At 41.7% G+C, this 23,871-nt stretch overlaps 1 protein-coding gene across 1 annotated transcript; it reads left to right on the top strand.

Moving 5' to 3' along the window:
- Nucleotides 1-18,185: 18,185 nt before the first annotated feature.
- On the top strand, nucleotides 18,186-22,694 carry LOC138795217 (uncharacterized). Its single transcript, XM_069974213.1, has 5 exons — nucleotides 18,186-18,282; nucleotides 19,788-19,929; nucleotides 20,060-20,198; nucleotides 21,320-21,629; nucleotides 22,674-22,694. Exons 1-5 carry the CDS (start codon nucleotides 18,193-18,195, stop codon nucleotides 22,692-22,694), a joined length of 702 nt encoding a protein of 233 aa, XP_069830314.1. The 5' UTR covers nucleotides 18,186-18,192.
- Nucleotides 22,695-23,871: the final 1,177 nt, after the last annotated feature.

A 23,871-nucleotide genomic window follows, 5' to 3' on the forward strand; every position in this document is an offset into this window, starting at 1 on the left:
ATGTCCTGTTGCTGACATTCTCTTGGCTGGCTGGGATCTGTAGTTCAGCTATACCTATCCTCAGTGTGCTGTGTCCTGAGCACATGGTGCCTTTAAAAAAGCACCAGTTACACACATACTCTATACGACTACCCCCTGTTGCTGTTGCCCATAATTTGGCATAATGTTGCGATTAGCCAGCCCCAAAGGCCTCCATGCATGCTGCCCTGCTGTTTCCTGTCCATTTTCATCTTGTTTCCATCATTTTCTGAGGTTTCCAGGTTTTCACGCAACCTTTCCCTTTGGTCCCCTGCTAAAATGCTAGAGTTTCCCATTGACTGCAATTGGCTTCTTTACTCGAAACGAGCACCTGAGCATTGGGAAATATTCGAGCACCCCAGCATTTTAGTATTCGCTCATCTCCTTACCCTGTCCCTGTTCCTCAAATAGAATAGGGATTAAGAAGCTGGTTGCTGGAGGTCTGACCCCCGGGACTTCCAAAGAAGGGGCATGCAATTGTCAGTGCAGGTGTGAAGTGCTCTCTACACCCGCACAACCACTGCAGCCTTTACCCCATTCACCCTCTATGAAGTCACATAAACGTTTCGAAGTTCAGTGCTTGGTTGCCATGCAGAAGCTGTGAATGCTACATTTATTGTGGGTACAATTGTTTTCCTGTTCTTAAGAATGGTGGGTGTCTTAGAGGTCAGACCCCAATGATCAGCTTGTTATCGCCTATCTTATAAATTGGGGGCGGACACAGACTTTAAAGGGCCCCTGTGTAAAAAATGTGTTTGGGCCCCCATAACCTATTCGTTTCTCCACCTTTCTGCCTTAAAGGCACACACACATGTACGCCTGGGTATCCGGTATATGTGTCCTGGTTTTTTAAGAGGGTCCTACAGCACAGATGCCAGGGCCCACTAAAGGACTCTACTGTAGTCTGTGCAGGCCCCAGTGTGGGACTGGGGTACCTGTGGCCAACCGATAGAACTGATCATGGGGGGCACCCAAATAAAGAACCTGTGAGAAGCAAAATGCAGACTGATGTATCTGCGACCAGAACTCCCGGAATAACAAGAACTACAACTCTTAGAATGCCTTACACTTATGAAGCTCTCCGAGAATGCTGGGAGTTGTAGTGTCTGACAGGACAACCCCTTGAGTTGTCTACTCATTTGTACTTCAAATCCCAGCACATCCTGAGGACTGCAGTAAATGCTGGAAGTTATAGTGTTTGCTGCTGTTGTACTTGGAGGGTCCTAGGTGCATTATACACTGGATGCTGTGTGGGGGATAAGAGTATATAGCTCAGAGTGTGGAAGTGACCCAAGGACAGCACTAATAGGAGATAGAACAGATGGGCCCTTAATCACTGAATAGGTGGGATACATGTACTGTACAGTATGTGGCTGCTTAGGGGGGAGATGAAAGAGAAAAACAACCATGCTGCAGGGGGAGAGGGGCACAGTTATTGGCAAAAAAGGCATAAACTAACAATCAAACATCAGCATGGGGGGGGGGGGGGGGGGCTCTGTGCTTTCTATTACACAGTCCACCCTCTATCTTAAAACTTCCAGCAGCCTGACAGACACACTGACAACAATCACTCACTGTCAGAGCTGCTGCTGTTGCTCCTCTTTACAGTCCTATCCCTGGCAGCCATAACCCTGCAGGATCCCTCCAGCCCCTGTCACCACACGCTCTCTCCCCTCCTCACATAAGGTATGACAGACAGTGGAGGAGAAGAGGGGGAGGGTCTGTCAGCAGCAGCAGCGTGCAGGAGGAGAAAAGGAGAGAGGAAAACCAACCCCAGCCACGCTCAGCATCCAGCCACTAAGTGGAACCCACAGGAGCAAATGGCCCGCACTTCCCGGATGCTGATACCGCCTGGGGGGCCCACTACAGACATGTGCCATGCAGAGCTGACACCTTAGAGTTGGCCTGGGCCCCTGTGCAGCTGAACAGGCTGCACAAGTGATATGTCCGCCTCTGTTATAAATAGTCAATGACAAGCTGACATGGGAATGTCAATTTAAGGAGTGCTTTCCCATCTTTGTAGTCCTGCTTGAGCTCTCCAGGAGTGAGGGAAATCTGTGGGTACTCCTGTGACCATGCAAGGTCCGCAGGTACTCTTTTCACAAGGTAGCATGCAGGGTTGCACATGAACAGTAAGCCAGAATAGCAGTAAAGACTGGCACCTAGAGACCGCTGTAGGAAAGAAGCATAAAGAGAAACAAGGGAGAATGTAACTATTATATGTCATTCTGGGTTTATTGAAAGCTGAATGACAACCTTTAATAGCTCTGTAATGGGCCATTAGTGGTTGTCACCTTTGGAAATCTACAATTTGTTATATCAAGATAACAGAGAAACAGCTGAATACAATATTTAAAGACTTCACATGAGAACAACTTGAGAACTTATACTTCCAAGTAACGTTTTGATTGCTCTTTAATAATAGTACTGAAGCAGTGAGGTCAAACATTACTTCCACCCCCTCCTATCGTTTTTAAGTCTGTAAAAACCAAGGCAGTTGAGGTCCATTATTGTCTGCCTGGCATAGATTTCAGCTGCAAACAGGTAGTAAAACTTTTATTCTGCACCAGCTCTTTGCCTCCATATGGACTCTGGTTAAAGAATTTTCCCACAGATAAAGTTTCTGTTTAAAATTATTAAGAGACAGAAAGATGAGACAATAAACCATTTTATATGTTGCTGTGAGCTGGATGTGGCATGTTTCTTGTTCTTTAAAATGTAAGTTTGTGTTCAGGTTTCTGGTTTGACAGTTATTGGATACATATGTCAGCATGTTTATAGAGGACCCTTGTTAGACGCATATGAAGTTGTGTTACTAAGATGGGATTTACACTGCTGTAATATGCCTCGGACTTGTGGGATACAACTTATGCCTGACAGACTGTTCATATTCTGTCAGAGCAGGTCTGTCACCTTATGGCTCAGCACTAGCCATTAGCATGTCCTATTCTGCATAGCGTTCCAGCAGATAGACATGCTGGTACATCACAGGAATGACACAGGCCCAGTAGTGTCAGCTCCCACCCCTTTCTTCCTCCTCCTCCCAGCAATGTGACCTGCAGGAAGAGGAAAGAATATGGCAAGAGCAGCCTATCAGAGGACCAAGCAGCATTGGGTAACTAGATTTGCATATCCAGGGAAATACATAGTGCTTGAAAAGAGCACCCCTTTACCAGTGACTTCCTTTTAGGAGAAACTTTAATCCTCCCTTTAAGAGCAACTTTGGTACAGTCTCTTTAAGGGCAGCTTTGGTACAGTCCCTTTAAGAGCAACTTTGGTACAGTCTCTTTAAGGGCAGCTTTGGTACAGTCCCTTTAAAAGCAACTTTGGTACAGTCCCTTTAAGAGCAACTTTGGTACAGTCCAGAAGTACAGAATTTCTATTGGCTGCTATATTTCAACTATTTGCATATATGCTGTGATTGGCTGTTAGCATTTACAGTGTGGCTATTATTTCCAATGGGCCATTATTTTCTATGGGAAATTAGGGGTCTTTAGGGGTCTTCTTAAAAACGGCAAATCCAATCGAAACCAAAGATAGATAGCACACCTGTCACCGCCAAGGGCTTCAAAACATAGTTTGAACTGAGTCTGTGCGTTTGAACTGAGTCTGCAGGGGTAATCTGGTACTATATGGTAGCTGCATGGGGGAACTGATACTATATGGGGATTGCAGAATGGAAGGGACTGATAATATGTATGGATGCAGGGGGACTAATACTGTTTAGGGATGCATGGTGGGTACTGATATTATTTGGGTGTTTTATGGCTGAGGTAGATTCTATATGTGAGAGCGGAGGGGCTGACAACACATGGCAGCTGCATGAAGGAAGAGCTGATACAATATGGGAAATGCATGGGGGGGGCTGATAGGAACTGCACAGGGGATCTATTCTATTTGAAAGCTACAGAGAAGGGTCTTATACTATATGGGACTGCAAAGAGGCCTGCTACTCTATGAGGGCTGTACAGAGGGACCTGATACTATGCTGGTACTGCACAGAGGGGATTATACTAAATTGAAAACTACACAGGAGGGCCTATACTAAATAGGGACTGCACAGATGGTACTATAATATATAGGGACTGCACAAAGGGGCCTATATATTATGATGTAGATGATGTCTCCAAATAAATAGACAGCTAACCCAGCCCCCAAAGAGGAGATCACATGTCCTATATTTACAAAGGGAGGGGGGAAGAGAGTGGACATAGAGAAAATGATTTTAGGGGTCTAGTTTACATAACGTATAAATAAGGGCAAAATATAGCCAGATTTGGATAAATGCGCCCTAAAAAAAATGATAATCGTGTTCTTTATTTCAGGCCGTATTTTGCCTTTATTTTTAGGCTGTGTGAACATGGCCTAGAGCAGGTAAATATGAGAAAAAAACAGGGAAAGGGTGCAAGATAGGTTATACATGTGTATAAGACATATGGTGGTATTGGGAACGGGGAATGTTTGGAACAAGGCTTCTCAAACTATTTCTACTGGAGCCTCACCCAACAGACCAAGGCAATGCCTGGGCCTCACCAGACTGACCAAGAGGGTGCTGGGGCCTCACTATCTGTGGTGAAAGTCCATTTAAAAGCTGAAAATAATGCTAGGGCTACCTTTCACCAATCTCCCAAGCTCTATATACTAATAAAGCAAGTACAAAATAAGATTGTAATATAAAATGAGCTTTTGAAGGACTATGCAGATCATAGTTAATTTTGTAAAAAACTGGCTCCCCAGCTGGGCCTCACCAACAAATAGGGGGCGCCTCACTAGTGAGGCCCACCTCACAGTTTGAGAAGCACTGGTTTAGAATATTGTTTTTGTTACCTGAAATATGTCCTGAAAGATGCTGGAAAAAAAATCTTCACAGAAAACACATGTCAATTGACTTGCAATGCGATTTTAAAATCCATAGCATGTCAGTATATGCTATAGATATGTTGTGGATTTTTGCAGATTTGCCCTATTAAGTTTAATGGGTAAAGTAAAGATCTATAATAAATCTTGAGTGTTGAAAATTGTGCTATGAAAAGGCTAATGATCTGCAGGAAAATCCATTATTACAGATTTTAAATATGCCCATTTTTTATTTACATTAAAATCCACATTGGCATGTTCACTAAAAATACTCACAATTTAGGGTATAAACCAATTTCTGAATAAAATACACATCAGCTGTTTAAGCCTCTATTTTCAACAAAATATTTCAGATACTCGCAGTGTATTAACACAGTGGATTTGTGTTATATAACTTTAAAACTTCAACTCTTCTGACTATTCATACTTATGAAACATTTAGTACTGTCAAATGTGGACGTCCTAGTGATAACTACATGGGATAGGAATATATGTGAACAGCAGGCTGAAGTACTGCGGGTAATTAGAGATTAATTACAATGCCATAGTTTGTATCATGGTTCAGGGTCAGCGTGGGGTCACCGCACATGGCAAACTTGGAGAGCTGTGACTGGATGGATGACGCCAGCCCAGAGTGGCTCAGGAAAGTGAAGCGTATAGTAATGTGGAGCCACAAAGACTGGAGAGTGAACTCACAGCCAGGCCTCTGGCGACAGCAGGGACACAAAGTTGTGGGCATTTGGGCACCAAGCAAACTTGTTAATAGACATTAGCCAAAAAGCAGCTGCATTAACTCTATGCAAATCTAATTAACCTTTCACTCTGCATACAAATAAAAACATGTTATTATTATCATCATTATTAATAACCTTTAAGGTAGCTGGGTCATTTAGACAGCAGCACTACATTGATTTTATTCTTTTCAATACACAATCACAATAGCAATCACAGAACAATTTTTTTTTAGTATGGATCAATATTTATTTATTTATTTTACAAATTGTTCTAAATAATGGGTTGAGAAAGTTTCAAGAAGTATTGAAGGCAACTTTTATTCATTGAGAGTACTGTATGATCCAAGAGACCAATGAATTGCATGATTTTTGGATAAATAAATTAGATCTTTTACTTCTCTTCTCAATTCAAAATTTTCTGTAAAATCTCGGCACTTGCATTCAAGTGTCACTTTTTTTTTGGATTTTCAGTTGGTGGTAAAGGATCACACAGAACACAGCTAATGAGATACTAGCAGTAGTGGATTACAATAGGTCATTTTTATGATGGTAGCCCGGGACCCTGAGCTGCTTGTGGGCCTTTGGTTACCCAAACAGACTTATACTTTCAGTGGTGTATTTTCACTTGGCTACAGTTCTGCCAATTGCTTTTTTTTTTTTTTTTTACCATGACTTTGCACAAATCAGGGCACAACTGCAGCCAGGAGACAATTAAGTAACATTAAAGTACATACTGAAGGACCTTATCCAGGTAACAAAAACAATATTCTAAACGATCCTGCTTCCCAATCCCACCCTATGTCTAATATAATTGTATAATCTTACACCCTTTCCCTGTTTTTTTCATTCTTATCGGCTCTGGACATCTAAATTCATCTTCTCTGTGTCCACTCTAACAACGCTGTTCTCCCTCTCCCCCCTCCCTTTGTAGAGACAGGACATGTGATCTCCTCTCTGGGGGCCAGGTAAGCTGTCTATTGACTTGGTAACCCGGCCCCCAGGAGACATCGTCAGCACCTGATCACTGCTAGTGAATGTGCTGCTTCCATAGACTTACATGTGTCCTTGATTCTAGGTCTCTGTAATATGAAACGCAATAGTTCTCTAGTAGTTCTCAATAGTGCAATCTCTGCTTTCTGTCAGTGAATGCAGGCATATGTACCTGTTGTTGTGTCACAGCTTTGTATATTGTAAGTCTTATGGATGTTCTTAAGTGTGCATGGAACTATAGTATTTTCATTCACAATCAGCAACCACAGATGTAAACCTGCATTACATCCCCCCCCTGCCCCGGTAAACAATTGCTCATTATGTAGCACATAGCAACCCCATGCACGCGTCAGCTCAGCTACACCATGCACGCGTCCGCTCTGCTACACCATACGTGCGTACGGTCAGTGGGACAGCAGCGTCTATGGGGAATACAGAGGGAGATTCGCTCCCTCCGCTCCCCCCCGATCCCCCTTCAACTCCCCTCCCTGCAGCTGTGCGAGCGATCGCACGGCTCAGGGGGTAACCATAGCAACCCAGACGCTGCCCACTGAGTCTGGGGTGCTATGGTATAACGATCAGGCCCCTGCACTGAGGTAGGGGTCTGATCGTTTGAATGAGCTGTCAGCTGTAATGCTGACAGCTCATTCACTAGATAATGCATTACAGCACTGATCATGTGCTGTAATGCATTATATAAATGAAAAAGTTAAAGTAAAAAAACACACACACAAATAAAATAAATAAGTAAAATAAATAAATAAATTAATTAAATAATTAAATAAATAAATATTAATAAATAAATATACACATTCCCCTTCCCCCCTTCATAAATGATCCCCTATAAATAAAATACACATATTAGGTATCGCCGCATCCGTAATGACCACTTCTATTAACAAAAATGACCTTTTTTGGTAATCCCACCCCCTAAAAAATATAGAAAAAAGCTATCAAAACGATACATGTACCCAAAAGATGTACCACTAAAAGCGTCAGCTTATGCCACAAAAAAAGCCCTCACATAACTCCATTGGCAAAAATTTTTTAATATTACTGCTCTTACAATATGCAAGACACAAACAGTTTTTATAGTATAAATGGCAAAAACTATAACAAAAGCTATATAAAATGGATATCACTGTAATCATACCGACCTGACAAATAAAGATAACGTCATATGTAATGTATAGTAAACGGCTTACAAAAAAAATATTAAAAACAGCAACTATGTTTTTTATTAATACAACCTCATAAAATATTAAAAAAAAAAATTATCAGGGTGTCACATGTCCCCCAGAATGGTACAGATGGAAACGTCAACTTGTCTTAAACAAATATTTTGTCACCACAAGTCCTCTGTGACATGGTGTTAGGGCTAAAAAAAACCTGAAATAAAAAAAAGGCTCCAAAATTCACTAGGCCTCTGTCATGTCTGAGGCCTGTGGATGAGTCAGGTGACGCACTGTGGCCACATATAGGGGATTTCTAGAAACACTGGAATAAGGGGAATAAATAGTGAGTGGTGTTTCTCAGTTAGTAGAGATGAGCGAGTAGTAAAATATTCGACTTTCAAGAATTCGAATGACATAGTCGCCGAGATTCAACTATTCAAACGAATATTCGATCCCATTATAGTCTATGGGAAAAAAAATTCTCAGCACTTGGAAATCAAATTCGACCACTTGGAGGTCACCAAGTCCCCCATGAGCCTCCCTAAACTATGCCAACACCTCCGGAATGACATTGGGACATTAAGGGGAGCATGCCTGGGTGCACCCAACGCCTCCAAAATCGCAGTAAAATGCCATTCTCCGCAGTTGCGAAGGAAAAATATTTGCGAACTCTTTACGAACGCTTACGGCAATGTTCACACATTTCGTTTGTATTTCTTGCACAGTGTTACATACATGATTCCAATGTGCTACTGCTGCTAAGATCTATGGAGTAGCACTGAGAAGTGCTTTAGATTCAAAGATGATTTTTTCGTTGTGTGATATCACTTGTCCTCAGTGGGCTTCTTAAACAGTATGTATCATGTGCCTTTAGGGGGCTCCTGGAACAGTATGTATCACGTGCCTTTTACTGGGCTACTGGAACAGTATGTATCATGTGCCCTTAGAGGGCTACTGGAACAGTATGTATCACGAGCCCTTAGTGGGCTACTGGAACAGTATGTATCACGTGCCTTTACTGGGCTACTGGAACAGTATGTATAATGTGCCCTTAGTGGGCTACACCAGAGACACTATGAGTCACTTGTACACACAGGGTACTGGAATGAATACACCTGCTGCTGCTATCTATGTTTTAGCACTGAGAAGTGCTTTGGATGGGCTAATGGAACAGTATGTATCACGTGCCCTTAGTGGGCTACTGGAACAGTTTGTATAACGTGCCCTTAGTGGGCTACTGGAACGGTATGTGTCACGTGCCTTTACTGGGCTACTGGAACAGTATGTATAACGTGCCCTTAGTGGGCTAAACCAGGGACACTATGATTGCTTTGGATTCAGAGATGCCTTTTTCGCTGGATCTTAGCCCTTTAAAAGGACTTTTGGGTTCTGTAGTAAGTCTGCCTGACCAAAATGCTACTATAAATCTCCCCCTGCTCCAAGATTTTTCCCTGGCTAGGTTGAAAACGCATCTGCGGTCGAAAAGCGGAAGCCAAATATTTAAGATTCGAGGTCATGTGGTTCAGCCATCCAATGAGGGTAGACGCCGGTCTCGCGATGCGTACGTACTCCCAGCGTCCCTTGCAGCCTCCCTGCAAGGTGATTGGATTTTAAAAAAGCGCAACTGCGATGAGAGGCCTTTTGAATGTTTCCCACGTATTTGCCACACAATTCGATTGAATTTGAATCTTTCAAATACCGCAATATTTGATCAAATACCATCTCAATCGAATCGTATTCGCTTATCTCTATCAGTCAGTATTTTCTGTGTTAGAGGCAAAAATGGATTAAAATAGAATATCTGCCAAAAAAATAAAATTTTTAAATTTCCCCTCCAACTTGCTTAGATTTCTGTGAAACACTTTAAAGGTTAATAAACTTATGAAATGTTACTATGAATACTTTGAGGGGTGCAGTTTTTACAGTGTAGTGATTTATAGGGGTAACTAACATTCAGGGCCCACAAATCCACTTCAGAACTGAACTGGTCCCTAATAAAATAAGAATTTGAAATTTCAATGAAAATTTTAAGAATCGCTGCAAAATTTCCAAGTCCTTTAATTAACATCCTAAAAAGGAAAAGGACGTTCACCAAATGACGTCACCATAAAGTAGACATGTTGTAGATGTTGCAGTAATAATTAGTTCATGTAACATGATTATCTTTCTTAGGAAAAGAAAATCTTAAATAAAAAGAAATGTAAGTTTTTCAAATTTTTGTGCAAATGTGTTTTTTTTTTTTACAAAAAACTACTGAGTGTATTAACCAAAGTATACCACAAACATAAAGAGGAATATGTCCCGAAAAAAACAATCTCAGAATAACCCCGATAATTAATAGCATTGCCGAGTTACTTCATAAAGAGAGACAGGTCAGATTTTAAAAATAGGCCCTGGGCATTAAGGCCAAAACAGGCTGAAGAGACCAATGGTTAATCAAGGCCACCCCCTTCCTTTTTGCCTGACCTGGGGAATGAAGCCTAAAAGTGTCTACAATTCATTAATTGTATTAATTGATTTTAAGCGTTGCATAAACATAAGAAATCTGTCATGAGAATCACCCCCAGTTCCTCCATACACATGCAAGCTTAGCTTGGCTCAGCATATCTAGTATGTTTTCTCAATGGGGAGAAAACCACAGTTAGACTCCTCTGGTGGATGCTTATTTCCCGAAAAACAAAAGGAACAGGAATGTTGTAATCCAGCATGCTAGACTCTTCTCCCTCCAACATTTGCTGTCGACGATGTGTTGGAGAGCCATCATACACATTAGATGTTACACTTTTTTGGACAACTGTAATCTAATGTGTTCAGCCAACCTTAGATGCAGTTAAAATAAAAACAAATTCATACTCTTTCTGACATTTCATAAAATAGAAATTAAAACAAGATTATACTCTTTCTAGCATCTCGTTTAATCCATCTTAAACCTATGCGTGTTCACAAATTTTCTCAAGAACTGACTGGTCCTACCTACGTACTGGAGGCCACACGGGCACTCGAGTACATAAATAACATAGTCACTACGGCAAGTTAGGTGCAGAGATATTGCTACCTCCCAGACTGGGAGATCTGCACTGGGAGGATAGCAGCAAGCGGGAATAGTTAATTTTGGGCGTTAAAGAGAAGGGAGTGGTGTTCAGTCACCTCTCACAGATTTTTTATATACCTGCAGCACAGACGCAGATTCTTTACTGTAAGGCTAGGTTCACACTGCGTCTTTGCAATCCGTTTTTTAATCCGTTTTTTGCAAAAAACTGATGAAAAACGGATGAAAAAATGGATGCATTTGTGTGCATCCGTTTTGATCCATTTTTCCATTTTTCCATTGTAAAAAAAAAACGGATCAAATGGATCCGTTTTTTTAACGGACACAAAAGTAGTGTCAGCTACGTTTTTGTGTCCGTAAAAAAAAACGGATCCATTTTGATCCGTTTCTTTTACAATGGAAGTCAATGGAAAAACGGATCAAAACGGATGCACACAAATGCATGTTTTTTTCATCCGTTTTTTTGCAAAAAACGAATGAAAAAAACGGATTGCAAAAACGCAGTATGAACCCAGCTTAAGCAGTGAGACTTTGGAACTTGATCCAGGGAGTCGGGAAGGATTTTTTCCTTGTGATGCGGCAATTGTCTCCTGCCTCATAAGGGGTTTTGCCAACTATATATATGAAAATAGAGTAACCCTTTAATGAGCCATAAAGCTGCGCATCAATTATTATATGGAGCAATGAGAGGCCGACAGCCAATGATTTTTAAACATTTTGAAAGACGATCTATGTGACGAACGCGACTCTTTAGCAAGTTCGCTCACAATCCTTTGGCAAGTTTGATCACTATCCATAAGTTTTTCCGGTAGGAGTTTATTCCTTGGTGATACCAGCTGTTCACCAGTGATTTGTGAAACTGGATAAATATATTTTTTTTACATTAAGTGAAACATTATTTCTAACACAAATGTACAATAACAAGTGTTTTAAGCAAAGCAGTAGCCATGGGTCAGTTTGACCTAAAAAAAGAAGCCTGTAGTTACAGTAATATATTACGTAGCACATTAATAATGTACCTTCACAAAAAGTGCCATTACAAATATAAAGACATACTCATAGATATCTACTAAACCTCCCCTCAGCCACCTGCACTGCAGTACTGTATGTGTCTATTTATACACTGACGCTTTCTGGGAAGAAAGTAAGCAAATTGATGTTTATGGCAAAAACACTTAAAAATAGACAAGAAAGGTGAAGTTAATTGTTTCCTATTCCATTAGACACACAGCATAAATTGAAGCTTACAGATATAATTTGTTTTAGAACAGAATAATTTTTTCTTCTGGCTGCATCAAATTTTGCAGACCAGATTACTGTTTTTATAAGTATGATGTATGTATAGGTACATAGAAATAGAATATGAAACAAGGGTGGTTAATGAAGTGTCTTTATAGGAAGGGGCTGGAGGTTTAGCTTCTTGGATTTAAAGATGTATCATTTACCCCTTTAGGACTGGGCCAAAATGGCCTTAATGGGGTTTTCCGGGTAACATATATTTTTTTTCTAAACAATTCTCATTTCTAATACAATCCTACGTCTAATATACATGTGTAACCTATCTTGCACCCTTTACCACCTGTTTTTTTTCTAATACTTACCTGCTCTAAATATCTAAGATATTCTTCTCTGTGTTCTATCTGACAATGTGCTGCTCCCTCTTCCCCCCTCCCTTTGTAGACACAGGGCATGTGATCTCTGTTCTGAGGGCCGGGTTAGCTGTCTATTGACTTTGTAACCCAGCCCCCAGATGACATTATCGGCATCATTTCCATGCACCTGTTCACTGCTAGTTAAAGTGCTGCTTCCATAGACTTCGGCCGCATTCACACATTCCATGTTCCGCATTTAACACGTACGTGGAATGGACTACACCCCCCCCCCCCCCGCCCAGGCAGCATCTGTGATAAGATGCTGGGAGCAGGAGAACTGTATGCATATGCGTCTTAGGAACAATTGTACTCTATAATGGTGCCTTTCAATCTACTATGAAATGCATGGCAAAAGCCCGAAAATATTTATAGAGTGAAATTGGAAAAAAAATGCAATTTTTCAAATTTGGGGAGTTCCTGTGACTACATAATGCACTTTGGTAAAATATACATGTTATCTTTATTCTACACGTCCATCTTAATACAGAGATATGCATGTTTACATAGCTTTTCTAATGTTTTACATTTTTTTTTGCAAATGATTATGATTAGGATTGCCCTATTGTGACTTATACTTTATAACATTTTTCCCCACCTACAGGGCTGTATAGAAAAAGATTTTTTGCACCATGATTTTTTTGTATCATAATTTGTATAATAATGTAACCAAAAAATCACCAATCCTGGCTTTTTTTTTTATTTTTTTTATTTATGCTGTTTGCTGTGTGGGAACAATAGTATTTTAATAGATGCTACAAAAGATTTTGTGTTTTTTCTTTAATTTATTTTACATGTTTTATTTGTGTAATGGGAAAGGGTGACGATTTAAAATTTTATTGGGGAGGGGCTTCAGCATATTTTTAAAACCATTTTTATTTTATTACTCTTTTTAAGTCTCCTTTGGCACAGTAATTAGACTGAATACACTGGTCAATGCTATTCCACTGCATAGCATTGATCAGTATTATTGGCCTTCTGCTTATATACTGTAGTCTGCCTTAGGCAGATCTCTGCTGCTAATCATTGATGCCTGTCATTGACGGTGAGGACCTGCTATGCAGCAAGTGTCAGGCTGGGGAGACAGGGACAAGACAGTGAGCCCTGAACTTGCCCCAACCAATGTCCCCTGCCTACTTGCCACGGACGACCCTAAACGGTCGCGGACAACCACGGAGTCAGTCCCTACACTGAGTAAGTGAACACACAAACGTAGACAGACAAACAAAACACAATGGAGGATAGTCAGCTAACAGAGTCAAAAACCGAACGGACAACGCAGTACAAAGTCAGAAAGATAGTGGATAGTCAGATGTCAAGCAAGAGGTCAGAACACGGGCATAGCAATAACAAGGGTATTAGGAGAGGGAACGCTGGGAAAGGATGAGGGGAGCTGGAACTAGTAACAACTAATAGCCAGCAGGGAAGTGAGGAGCTGACTGCTTTTTATCCAGAGTCAGAGACTAGGTCCAGCAGCTGATTGGAGCAGCCTTGATCCCAGCACCAAGTACAGCTGAAAAGACCTAGCAGTGCAGTAACCCCTGCACTGGCAGAAGTCTGACGGGCAAGGCAGGTGTGGCTGAAAGGTAAAACACAATTAGGGTATAAACCCACACACCGTATATGCAGCGTATTTACAGCTGCGATACGCAGCAAATACGCAGCGAACACGCAGCAAATACGCAGCAAATACGCAGCAGATTAGATCTAAATAACTGAACACAGCATCAAATCTGTACCAACAAATCTGCTGCGTATTTGCTGTGTATTTGTTGCGTATGTGTTGTGTATACGGTGTGTGGGTTTGTACCCTAAAGACAATACAGTCAGTGCAACAGCAGACATAAACTCAGCGCTTCCTCGGTCGCCCGTCACGGACCGAAGAGCGCAAAGTCATATTCCTAACAGCAAGTTTAGCTCTTGACCTCCCATTGTAGCTTTGTAGCACTAAATGGCTTACAGGTACGTCATAGGCACCAATGGGGGCCTACCAAGGTATTCAATAGCTCCCTGGGGAATCAGTCCATTCCAGTCCAGTCCTGCAGGTGCAGTTTGATTTACACATCACGCAGAATAACAATAAGGGTAGCAAAAAACAGGACAGAGCAAGTTTAGTGGCAAGTCTACAGTCGGCAAATAGACCAATGAAATAAGTAAGACTTCGGGCACTGGAATGAAGCTGACAAACATGGTTATGATTAGCAATCAATATTAGTGACATACTGTATATTCCACTATATAACATTTTATTCTGAAAACACATGCATGCGTAAAATCTATCTATCTATCTATCTATCTATCTATCTATCTATCTATCTATCTATCTATCATTCAAAACTTTAGAATGCATAGATCTTCAGTCAGCTAAAGAGTTTAGACAGTAGCAAAGCAATATGCACACTCATGATATGAAGCCCCATTTCACAAGTAGCAGATAATCCGGCTGTTACTAGATACTTCCCAGACTATATTTCAGAAATCTAAGAATCACAACTCAAGTTTCATGAGAGTAATTAGGCCGTCCTATAGCTAATTATCCATACACATTACAAGGATGATTGATTGACATTCAGAAGCCTGATGAAGGTTGTTACTTATTTATTAAATGTCTAATTATCTACATACATCTAATATTTATAGAAGAATGTTTTGATTGAAAAGACTATTTCCTAATTATCGTCCTAGCCAATACATTTTAATAAAAGTCACTGTCTAAAATCAAAGCTTTCTTTATCTTTTTCCAGAGAAAATATACTCAATATTATCTGCGAAATGGAATGGAATGCTGTCAGGGATTTAATGCATGCAATACAGTACAATACAATACAAGAGATATGATACACAGCAATTTTGTACAATACAAGCGATACAATACAAGGCAATGTGCTGTTCTACCTATTAATTCATCATCTTTTATATCTGCTGCCGCAGGTGCCCGGCTATCACTGACAGCCAGGTTCCCCCGCACATGACACGGGAGCAGCTTCTATGCCCAGTCATCCCAGCAGTGGCGTAGCTACCAGGGTCGCAGTGGTCGCCGCCGCGACCCGACCCGCCATTGCCATTGCAATGCTCCCTCTTAAATTACTCTTGTGACCGCAAGAATTGTTTTGCTTGCGGTCACAAGAGCGGGCTCGTCCAGGCCCCAAGCTGATGTGCGGCTGCCGGGGGTGTCCTGTCCTATCCCCGGCAGCGCCACGCATCAGTGAACTCCCTGTGCCGCCTGGGGACCTGACTTCCGGCAAAGGAAGCGCACGTCAGAGACGCTTCCTGTGCCGGAAGTCCCAGCCCCGGCGTACAGGGAGTTCACTGATGTGCAGCGCTGCCGGGGATAGGACGGGGCACGGGCCCGGATGAGCCTGAAGAAGGAAACGATTGCCGGGGGAGCGGGTTGTTAGGTGAGGTTGTTAGGGCTCGGAGAAGTTCTCATAATGGCCCACGGCAGATGGAGAAGAAGATGAAAAGGGAAGAACTCCGATCAGAGAAGACGTCCCCTGTGAGTCACCTGATATAACTGCACTGTAATTTATATGGTGTATACAACCTGTTTGGAGCTGCGTCCACCTCTATATGACTGTATGAGGTGATAGTGATATGTGTACAGTGGATCTTATTCAGTAGCAGCGGTGGTGTTAAGTATGTGGTGGTGGTATTAGTCAGTATGTGGCGGTGTTAGTCAGTATGTGGCGGTGTTAGTCAGTATGTGGTGGTAATATTTGTTACGTGTTATCTGGTACTGTGTTTTATTGGTCTTAGTATACTGGATTTGGTCAGTAACAATATGGTGGTAATGGTAGTGGTGGTGGTGTGGCGGTAATATTTCCCCCTTGTATACTCATATTATTGGCAATATTGGTCTCAGTATACAGTAACAGTATGGCGGTAATATATATGGTGATAATATTTTCTCTTGCTATAAGCTGGTGTTATTGGTAATATCTGTCTTGAAGTATATATATATATATATATATATATATTTATACACATACACCTACCAGTAGCATCACTTGGCCGTGAAAGGGGGGGGTGGGGCCCAAGTTGACCTCTCGCACCAGGGCCCAGGAGACATTAGCTACGCCCCTGCATCCCAGTCACAAACCAAATGTCCATCTGTCAGATTGGGATGTGAAGGTACAGTGGTGCCTTGGATTACAAGCATAAATCGTTCCGGGACCGTGCTTGTAATCCAAATCACTCTTAAACCAAGCAAATTTTCCCATAAGAAATAACTGAAATGCAGACAATTGGTTTCACACCCCCAAAATAATGATTTTTTTTATTCTGAATAACATGTAGAACAGATGAAATGAACAATGAGAAACAGCTGAATATGTGATATTATAAGTTACTGTACAGTATAGCAATCAGTATGTGGAGTATAATGTATAGTAACTGAATAAACCTGAAAAAAAAGCAGCAGTTTGCAGACACAGGATTGAGCTGCAGATCCCCATAATCCAGTAGTGTAGTACAACAGGCTAGAATAGAGAAGCAGGGCTGCTGTTAGACGTCTGTGTGGTCACTTGACAGCAATGGGGGAAGGGGGGGTGTTCAGCATGAACCAATCAGCAAGTGAGAACAGAGCTGTGCATAAGGACAGTGACAGAAACTTCTCTACACAGCAGTGTGAATGGCTGAGTGTAAGTGCAGGGAGATTATAGCAGCAGTGTGTATAGGTGAGTGTAAGTGCAGGCACATTATAGCAGCTGTGTGTATAGCTGAGTGTAAGTGCAGGCACATTATAGCAGCAGTGTGTATAGCTGAGTGTAAGTGCAGGCACATTATAGCAGCAGTATGTATAGCTAAGTGTGAGTGCAGGCACATTATAGCAGGAATAGAGAGGATTGGAAACATCCTGATCCGCTGATCCCGGCTCGGCACTCGGTTGTTTTCGGCTGCAGCAGCCGGAAGCAATCGAGTGCCGATCTCATTAATCTATGCAGTATAACTATAGATATAACTATGAAAGAACAGTGTCCTTATACTAGAAGCCCCCTTCCCTAATAAAAGTGTGAATCACCCCTCTTTTCCCATGTTATAAATAAAAATAAATAAATAAATAAACATGTTTGGCATTACATGTTTCATAATCGCCCAAAAAATTAATTTATCACATTCCTGATCTCGCATAGTAAACGGCCTAAGCGCAAAAGAATCCCAAAGTGCAAAATTGTGCTTTTTTGGTCGCATCAAACCAGAAAAATTGTAATAAAAAGCAATCAAAAACTTGCATATGCGCAATCAAGGTAACGATAGCAAGAACACATCATGGCGCAAAAAATGACACCTCACTCAGCCCCATAGACCGAAGGATAAAAGCGCTATAAGCCTGGGAATGGAGCGATTTTAGGCTCGATTCACACGTAGTAATAGTGCGTCCGTATGTACGGATGTAATAGTGAGGCCGTATATTTGATGTTTCGTGTGTATGCTGGGAAGTATAGGATATGCGGCTGCACAGTGCACACTCCGTATGAGTTTCTGGCCTGATTGTATCCGGGTCCGTAAAAAATGAGCAAGACCATTATTTCCGGGCCGAAATGGTCCAAGTCGACCGTAGGAAGTAACATTCGGGCCTGGCGGAACCTCTGATTACTGCCGGATCAATCTGGATTCTCATTAGAATAATTCATCAATGCGTAACGCCCCTTCAGTTTAAAAGGCCCAAGTGAATGGGCTTCAATAGGTGACCATCCTTTTAGGTGTCCCGATCTGGAGCGATGGCACGGCGAGCGGAGCATGGTGGTGCTGGTCGTGGGCGACGTGGTTCCTGGCAGCGGGACATTGATGTTCCACGCCTGATCGCAGAGGTAAGTTTGATCGAAGAATTACACTCATCTTTCTAGAATGGTTTTACTTGGAAAATAGGATGTGTAGTCTCTTTCTGTGTATCTATTTATCCCTCTCTCTATCTATATATCTATGTAAATATATGTCTAATAATATGTAATGTATGCGAACCCAAATACATATCTCTGTTAATATATTTATGTGATGTGTTAAAATGTTTTACTTGGACTTAGAAATGCACATGGTCGTCTCGGCCAACCAAAACGCACCTAAGCCACATGTAACACACATATGAATGTCAACACTGTTAGTGGTCTTAAATATAATCGTTTTAGTCATGCGACACGGGCGTGGGAATGTGGCCTGCAAAAAACCACAAAGTATCGTCATGTGTTTCCTTATCTGCTATAGTATTAATTTCTAGTGCAGTTCCCATATAAAACCACTACTTACATATGTCGAATTTAGTATCCCTATTGAGTGTAGGGTTGTTTGATTTCTTACATGTATCAATTGTATTTAATAACAGTGACATGTGTACAAATGTAGACAATTTTTCTGCACAAATCAGTATAGTGCGTTTTTGATGCGTTTTTTGTGTGATATAGTGCATGTGAATCTGAGTAAGCGTGCGCACTACACCGTACACAGTATAGTCAAGTAATGTTTGTGGAATCTTTTGCAAATCGAGTCTAGCAAGGTTGCGTTTTTGATGCGTTTTTTGTGTGATATAGTGCATGTGAATCTGAGTAAGCGTGCGCACTACACCGTACACAGTATAGTCAAGTAATGTTTGTGGAATCTTTTGCAAATCGAGTCGAGCAAGGTTGTGTTTTTGATGCGTTTTTCATGTAGCTCGTTTTTGCACGTAGTTTCATGTTATTGTGTGCTCCTCCCAGAATGTTCGACCTAATGCTATACCTAACCTTACATGTATTTAATTATTAAAATATATTTTTAACTCTATATCAGCGACTGTTTAATACATAAATGTTGACCATAGTTATTACAAAATGTCGAGATCTCTAACCATAGTCGTTGGGACATGTTTTATCCACACACTAAGATAACCAAACACCACACACACACCAGAACAAACACCGCAGCAGTGAAATAGTTAGCTTCACTCGTTTGCACATGTGTTCATGTATTTTCTAAACAATGTGGATTTGCTCTTTCATCAGGTGTGAATGCAAAGCTGGCATTGATCTGGTCTTGTGGCCTACTAATTAGTGCTAGTTAAGATCCAAAGCCTTTCCTAAATTCAATCATTAGACACCAATCTTGGTATGTTTTCAGAAGTGTGTTCAAAGAGTTCTGGCATTCCTTGGTTTAGTGAGTCTTGGCTCAGTGGTTATTAGGTTGTGTTCCTTAGATTACACAGGTGGTCTGTTGGAATCCCAACACCACTCTATGTAATGTCATAATGGAAAACATGTTCTTATTCTAATCGATGTAGACACACAGAGAGGTGAAGTCAGATGGAGATGTCTAGTGATTTCTGTCTTTCTATATAATTTTTCAGGTGCGGTCCCGTCCCCATTTGTGGGACTTGACTGTGCGTGGCTACCACGACCGCGTCCTGCGTCGCGAGACGTGGGAGAGTATAGCGGCTCTGGTAGTCCCACAGTGGGGCGATGTGACGGACAGCGAGCAGCTGCGGATGGGTATGTCGTGTAGTCAAATAATGTATGACATAAAATTGTGAGAACAATGTCCGATATTTCTACCAAGACCTCGAAATATATATCAATTATTACAATCTATCTATTTCTAATAAATCTTTGCTTTTGTCAGTCCGAGCAGTGGAGACACGCTGGTCTAGTGTCAGGGACCAGTACCAACGGGCGATACGCACGGAGGAGAGGGGTGGGGAGCCGATCTCCATGCGCTATGCGCCTTTGTTGGATTTTATCCCGAGCCGCAGTCAACGGCAGTAAGTATATTTTTCTGATTCCATAATGTATATAGTATCATATAGTGTACAATATGTAATACATGAGATAAAATGTTATATGGGAGTAATGAATTTTAATTCTGCCTTTGGTTGTTCAGCAGAACCTGGTCCATACTCACTAGCAGATAATCTCATCCGATTTCACCAATCTGCCTCTTTATGTATATGTTTTATAGGAATGTGCAGACAATTATCTTTAATGTATCCCGATAATTTGACTACATACACTATTGCCATTCTTTATAAGGCCCTAGTTGTGTCATGTTTGTTAGCCTTCATGCTGGTGTATGTGACTGTCCAGAGAGGGTTAATGTATCCTGACCAATCACAATAGTCCCCTTTGCTCACACTCAAACAAATGCTTACACACCACTCTGACTCGTGCTTCAACATCCTGTCATTTCTCTAAAATATGTTAGTTTCTGTCATGGCGCTAGAACAACATCTCGTGATTTTTGCAGATCACGGTCACTCCCTCAGTTGTTTAGCGTGTGCTGTAGGTGGCAGAGCCAGTAAGCATGGTGAATGAAATGGCTGTTTCTATGCAGCGGATAATGTTTTATATTTAGTGGCCTACAGTACTAAGCAGTCCGAGAGCTGTTCTCCGGCCCACACTATTCACTTCCTTTATACTCAATGCTGGGCGGCCTGCTGCTCTGTCACTGTCTCAGTGTGGCCTGCGGGGATCTATGACAGGTACACAGGCCTCTTACTGGCCGCTTGTGTATCTGGTCACATGACTAACTCAGGCTCCTCTCCCTGCTGGGCCACATTAAAAAACACTTGTTGTTGTGTTGTCACCAGAATGGTTCCATGCCCACAACATGCCCTGAAGATGAGAGCATTGTTTCCACACTCAGAACGGGGAACATTTTTGGCTAATGTTTTTTTGTTTAAGTTTATTAGAAAACACTAATGTGAATGAGTTAATATAAATAGTTGTATGTCCTAACATAGGATGCGCATAGTACTACATAATGTCTTCGTGTTACCAAAACACACATTTCGACATACTGTATGTTATCAAAACTTAAACATTCGATATATGAAGTACCTTTATGAATGTGTCCATATTAGCTAACCTTTCTGTCTCTCCACAGAACCAGTGGCAATTTCTCAGACCCACCGGGAGGACAGGATGCTGCTGGTTCTGATGTTGCAGCATCCCAGCAGGAGGGGGATAGTGCCACGCCACCGCCATCACAGGAGCCTGGCAGTCCTACTCTTTCTGAGGGCACGGAGCCGATGCCAGGACCTTCTGGCTCGACTTCCATGCACGAAGAGGAGGAGGCTGCAGCACCATCAACATCTGGTGCAGGTCCTAGTGGTGTGCCCCTGGCAGCTCGGCCACGTCAGCCACTCACGAGGCCCACTACTACCACCACCAGGAGGCGTCGGGAGCAAGAAGAAGCTCATTCAGCACTGAGTGAGTTGGATCAATCTGTCGTCAACTTTGTCAGGCGGTTTGATGGAGGAGATGATCAGAATGATTTCTTCTGCTACTATCTGGGAGTCCGTTTACGGAATCTCCCTACTAATCTGGCACGTAGTGCGCGGATGGTTACAGAAGTGCTGCTGTCGTGTCACGAGCAGATTGACCCCGATACTTTCCCCGACCCTTGCTATGTGGGCGTCCTCCTACAATCTGTGTATGGGTTACACTCACGGAGGCCACATATCCCGCCGGAGGGCTTTCTTTTCCCCGAGACCACTGCGCCCCCACCTGTGCCCCCACCTCTCTCCCCCCTTGTCCCCCCAGCATTGTCCCGAGAGCCACCTGGTGCCATGCCCCCTCCATCTGAGGGTACTAGGGCCGTTCCTAGGCGCCAGCCACGGCGTGGACGGCGCTCTCGGACATCTCGTTACCCACGACGTTTATGATTTCTACTATGTGATGTATGAGGCAATACATCATAATATTATTATATTTTTTTGGTTTAATTTTTCTATTTTTTTTTTTTTTTTTTTTTTTTTTTATTTTTTTTTTTGGTTTATGGCAAGTGGTCTCCTTTTTCAGGCCCAGAGAGGTCATTTTGTGTTAGGGTAGAGTAGGGTCCATGTCCCTGAGGACACCTTACCGGGGTGACATGGTACACTCTGTTTGAAAAAACAGTTTGCTAAGATCCTCATTTAAAAGAATCTATAGAAAAAAGTAAAATCATAATGTCTTTCCTTTAGCTATCTCCAGGGCGAATGGTTCTTGTGTGTAGGGGCCCTTGTTAGCAGAACCAATATGTCACTACATTTAAACGTCAATAAGGAAAAAAAAGGACTGTCATACAAATAGATGAGTTCCTAAATGCAAGTGTCTGATGTGTCCGGTTTTTACATCCATTACTGACTTTTGTTGCCTATGTTTGACTCAGCATCTTGCACAGAAGGTTGATTTGTGAAATGTATCCTTTTTGTTAACCTTTATACACAATAATGGGTTTAATGTGATATTTCATACAGAACATGCAGAGTTTGGTGTAAAATTATTTTAGATATAATATTTAATTCAACATTATAAGTATTTTAATGATCAACAATAAAATCCAAACTACATTTGGCCTGGAGAAAACAATGCTACATTGTGTGTGTGTGTAAGTCGAATAGTTGACATTCTTCCACACACATCTGCGTTGTTCTCTCTCGATTGGGAGGTGTAATGTAGTGATTTGGCTCAAGGTTACTAAAGTACCGCGCGCTTACACAATGTACTGTATCCTAGAATAAAATCCACATTTTCACACATGGAGAGGCCTAAAGCCTTGCCAAGGATACATCAAGGATCTATTCACATGTTTTCAATTTAAAAAGCTAAAAATTCACCATTATTATGTTTGTATTGGTTTGGCCTTTGCACATAGTGCAGTTAATGGATGTGTTGACGATATATATGTAACATTTCCCACAAGTCTCAGGCTTTTATTAACATGTTGTGTCACTACGCTAATCATTGACTCAGTGTGTGCTGGATGAATATCTGATAGTCTGCTCCTAGACTGGCCCACGAGATCGGCCTTTGGGAGCCTGCAGCAGAATGCAATGATCTGTCTGCAGTAAGCTGCAGCTTCATGCGCCCTTCCCCCTCTGTCCTAATCTAACTTTGACTTTACTATTGTGACATCATATTGCTTGGCAAGTCTGAGAATGTTTTTGAATAAAATTCCTTGTGTATTTATATAATCTCTCATTTTTTCACCTCTCCCAGAAAAAGCTTAGCTGGTTGTGCACTTTGTTTCGCGTAATGATTTGCATTAATGCGACATGCCTATTTTTGCCATGTATACAGATGGCAACACTTTATCAGTCTGAATACAAAGCCTCTATTTCATATGGTAATTCAAAATTTCGTAACCCTGTCAGTAACCAAAGTGAAAACTAACGTTGATTTCTAGTCAACAGTGGCCTTTGCCGCCAAGGGCTGGTTATTTGCATATGTAAATGAGTGTGTTCGCTCACATATGGAGATAGTGGCTGGGCTGATCCACCGGTTCGGTAGCTCCAATATAGAATGGATCACAGAAATCGTGGGGCCCAAGCGGCAAGCAGGTACGACATGGTGCAAACAAAGGGGTGTAAGGAATGAATCTAGGAATAACAAACGTGTTGTTCTGTGGTCATTTCATGGCTGAGCACCAGTTTTCTCCTTCTGGAGATTACACCT

Source organism: Dendropsophus ebraccatus, chromosome 6 (assembly GCF_027789765.1).
Source record: "Dendropsophus ebraccatus isolate aDenEbr1 chromosome 6, aDenEbr1.pat, whole genome shotgun sequence".
In the NCBI taxonomy this organism is placed as follows: domain Eukaryota; kingdom Metazoa; phylum Chordata; class Amphibia; order Anura; family Hylidae; genus Dendropsophus; species Dendropsophus ebraccatus.

Coding starts and splice junctions, on each gene's coding strand:
- LOC138795217 (XM_069974213.1), top strand. CDS start 18,193: ATGGCACGGCGAGCGGAGCATGGTGGTGCTGGTCGTGGGCGACGTGGT. Junction 18,283..19,787: donor TTCCACGCCTGATCGCAGAG/GTAAGTTTGATC, acceptor ATAATTTTTCAG/GTGCGGTCCCGTCCCCATTT. Junction 21,630..22,673: donor GGCGTCGGGAGCAAGAAGAA/GCTCATTCAGCA, acceptor TATTTCATACAG/AACATGCAGAGTTTGGTGTA.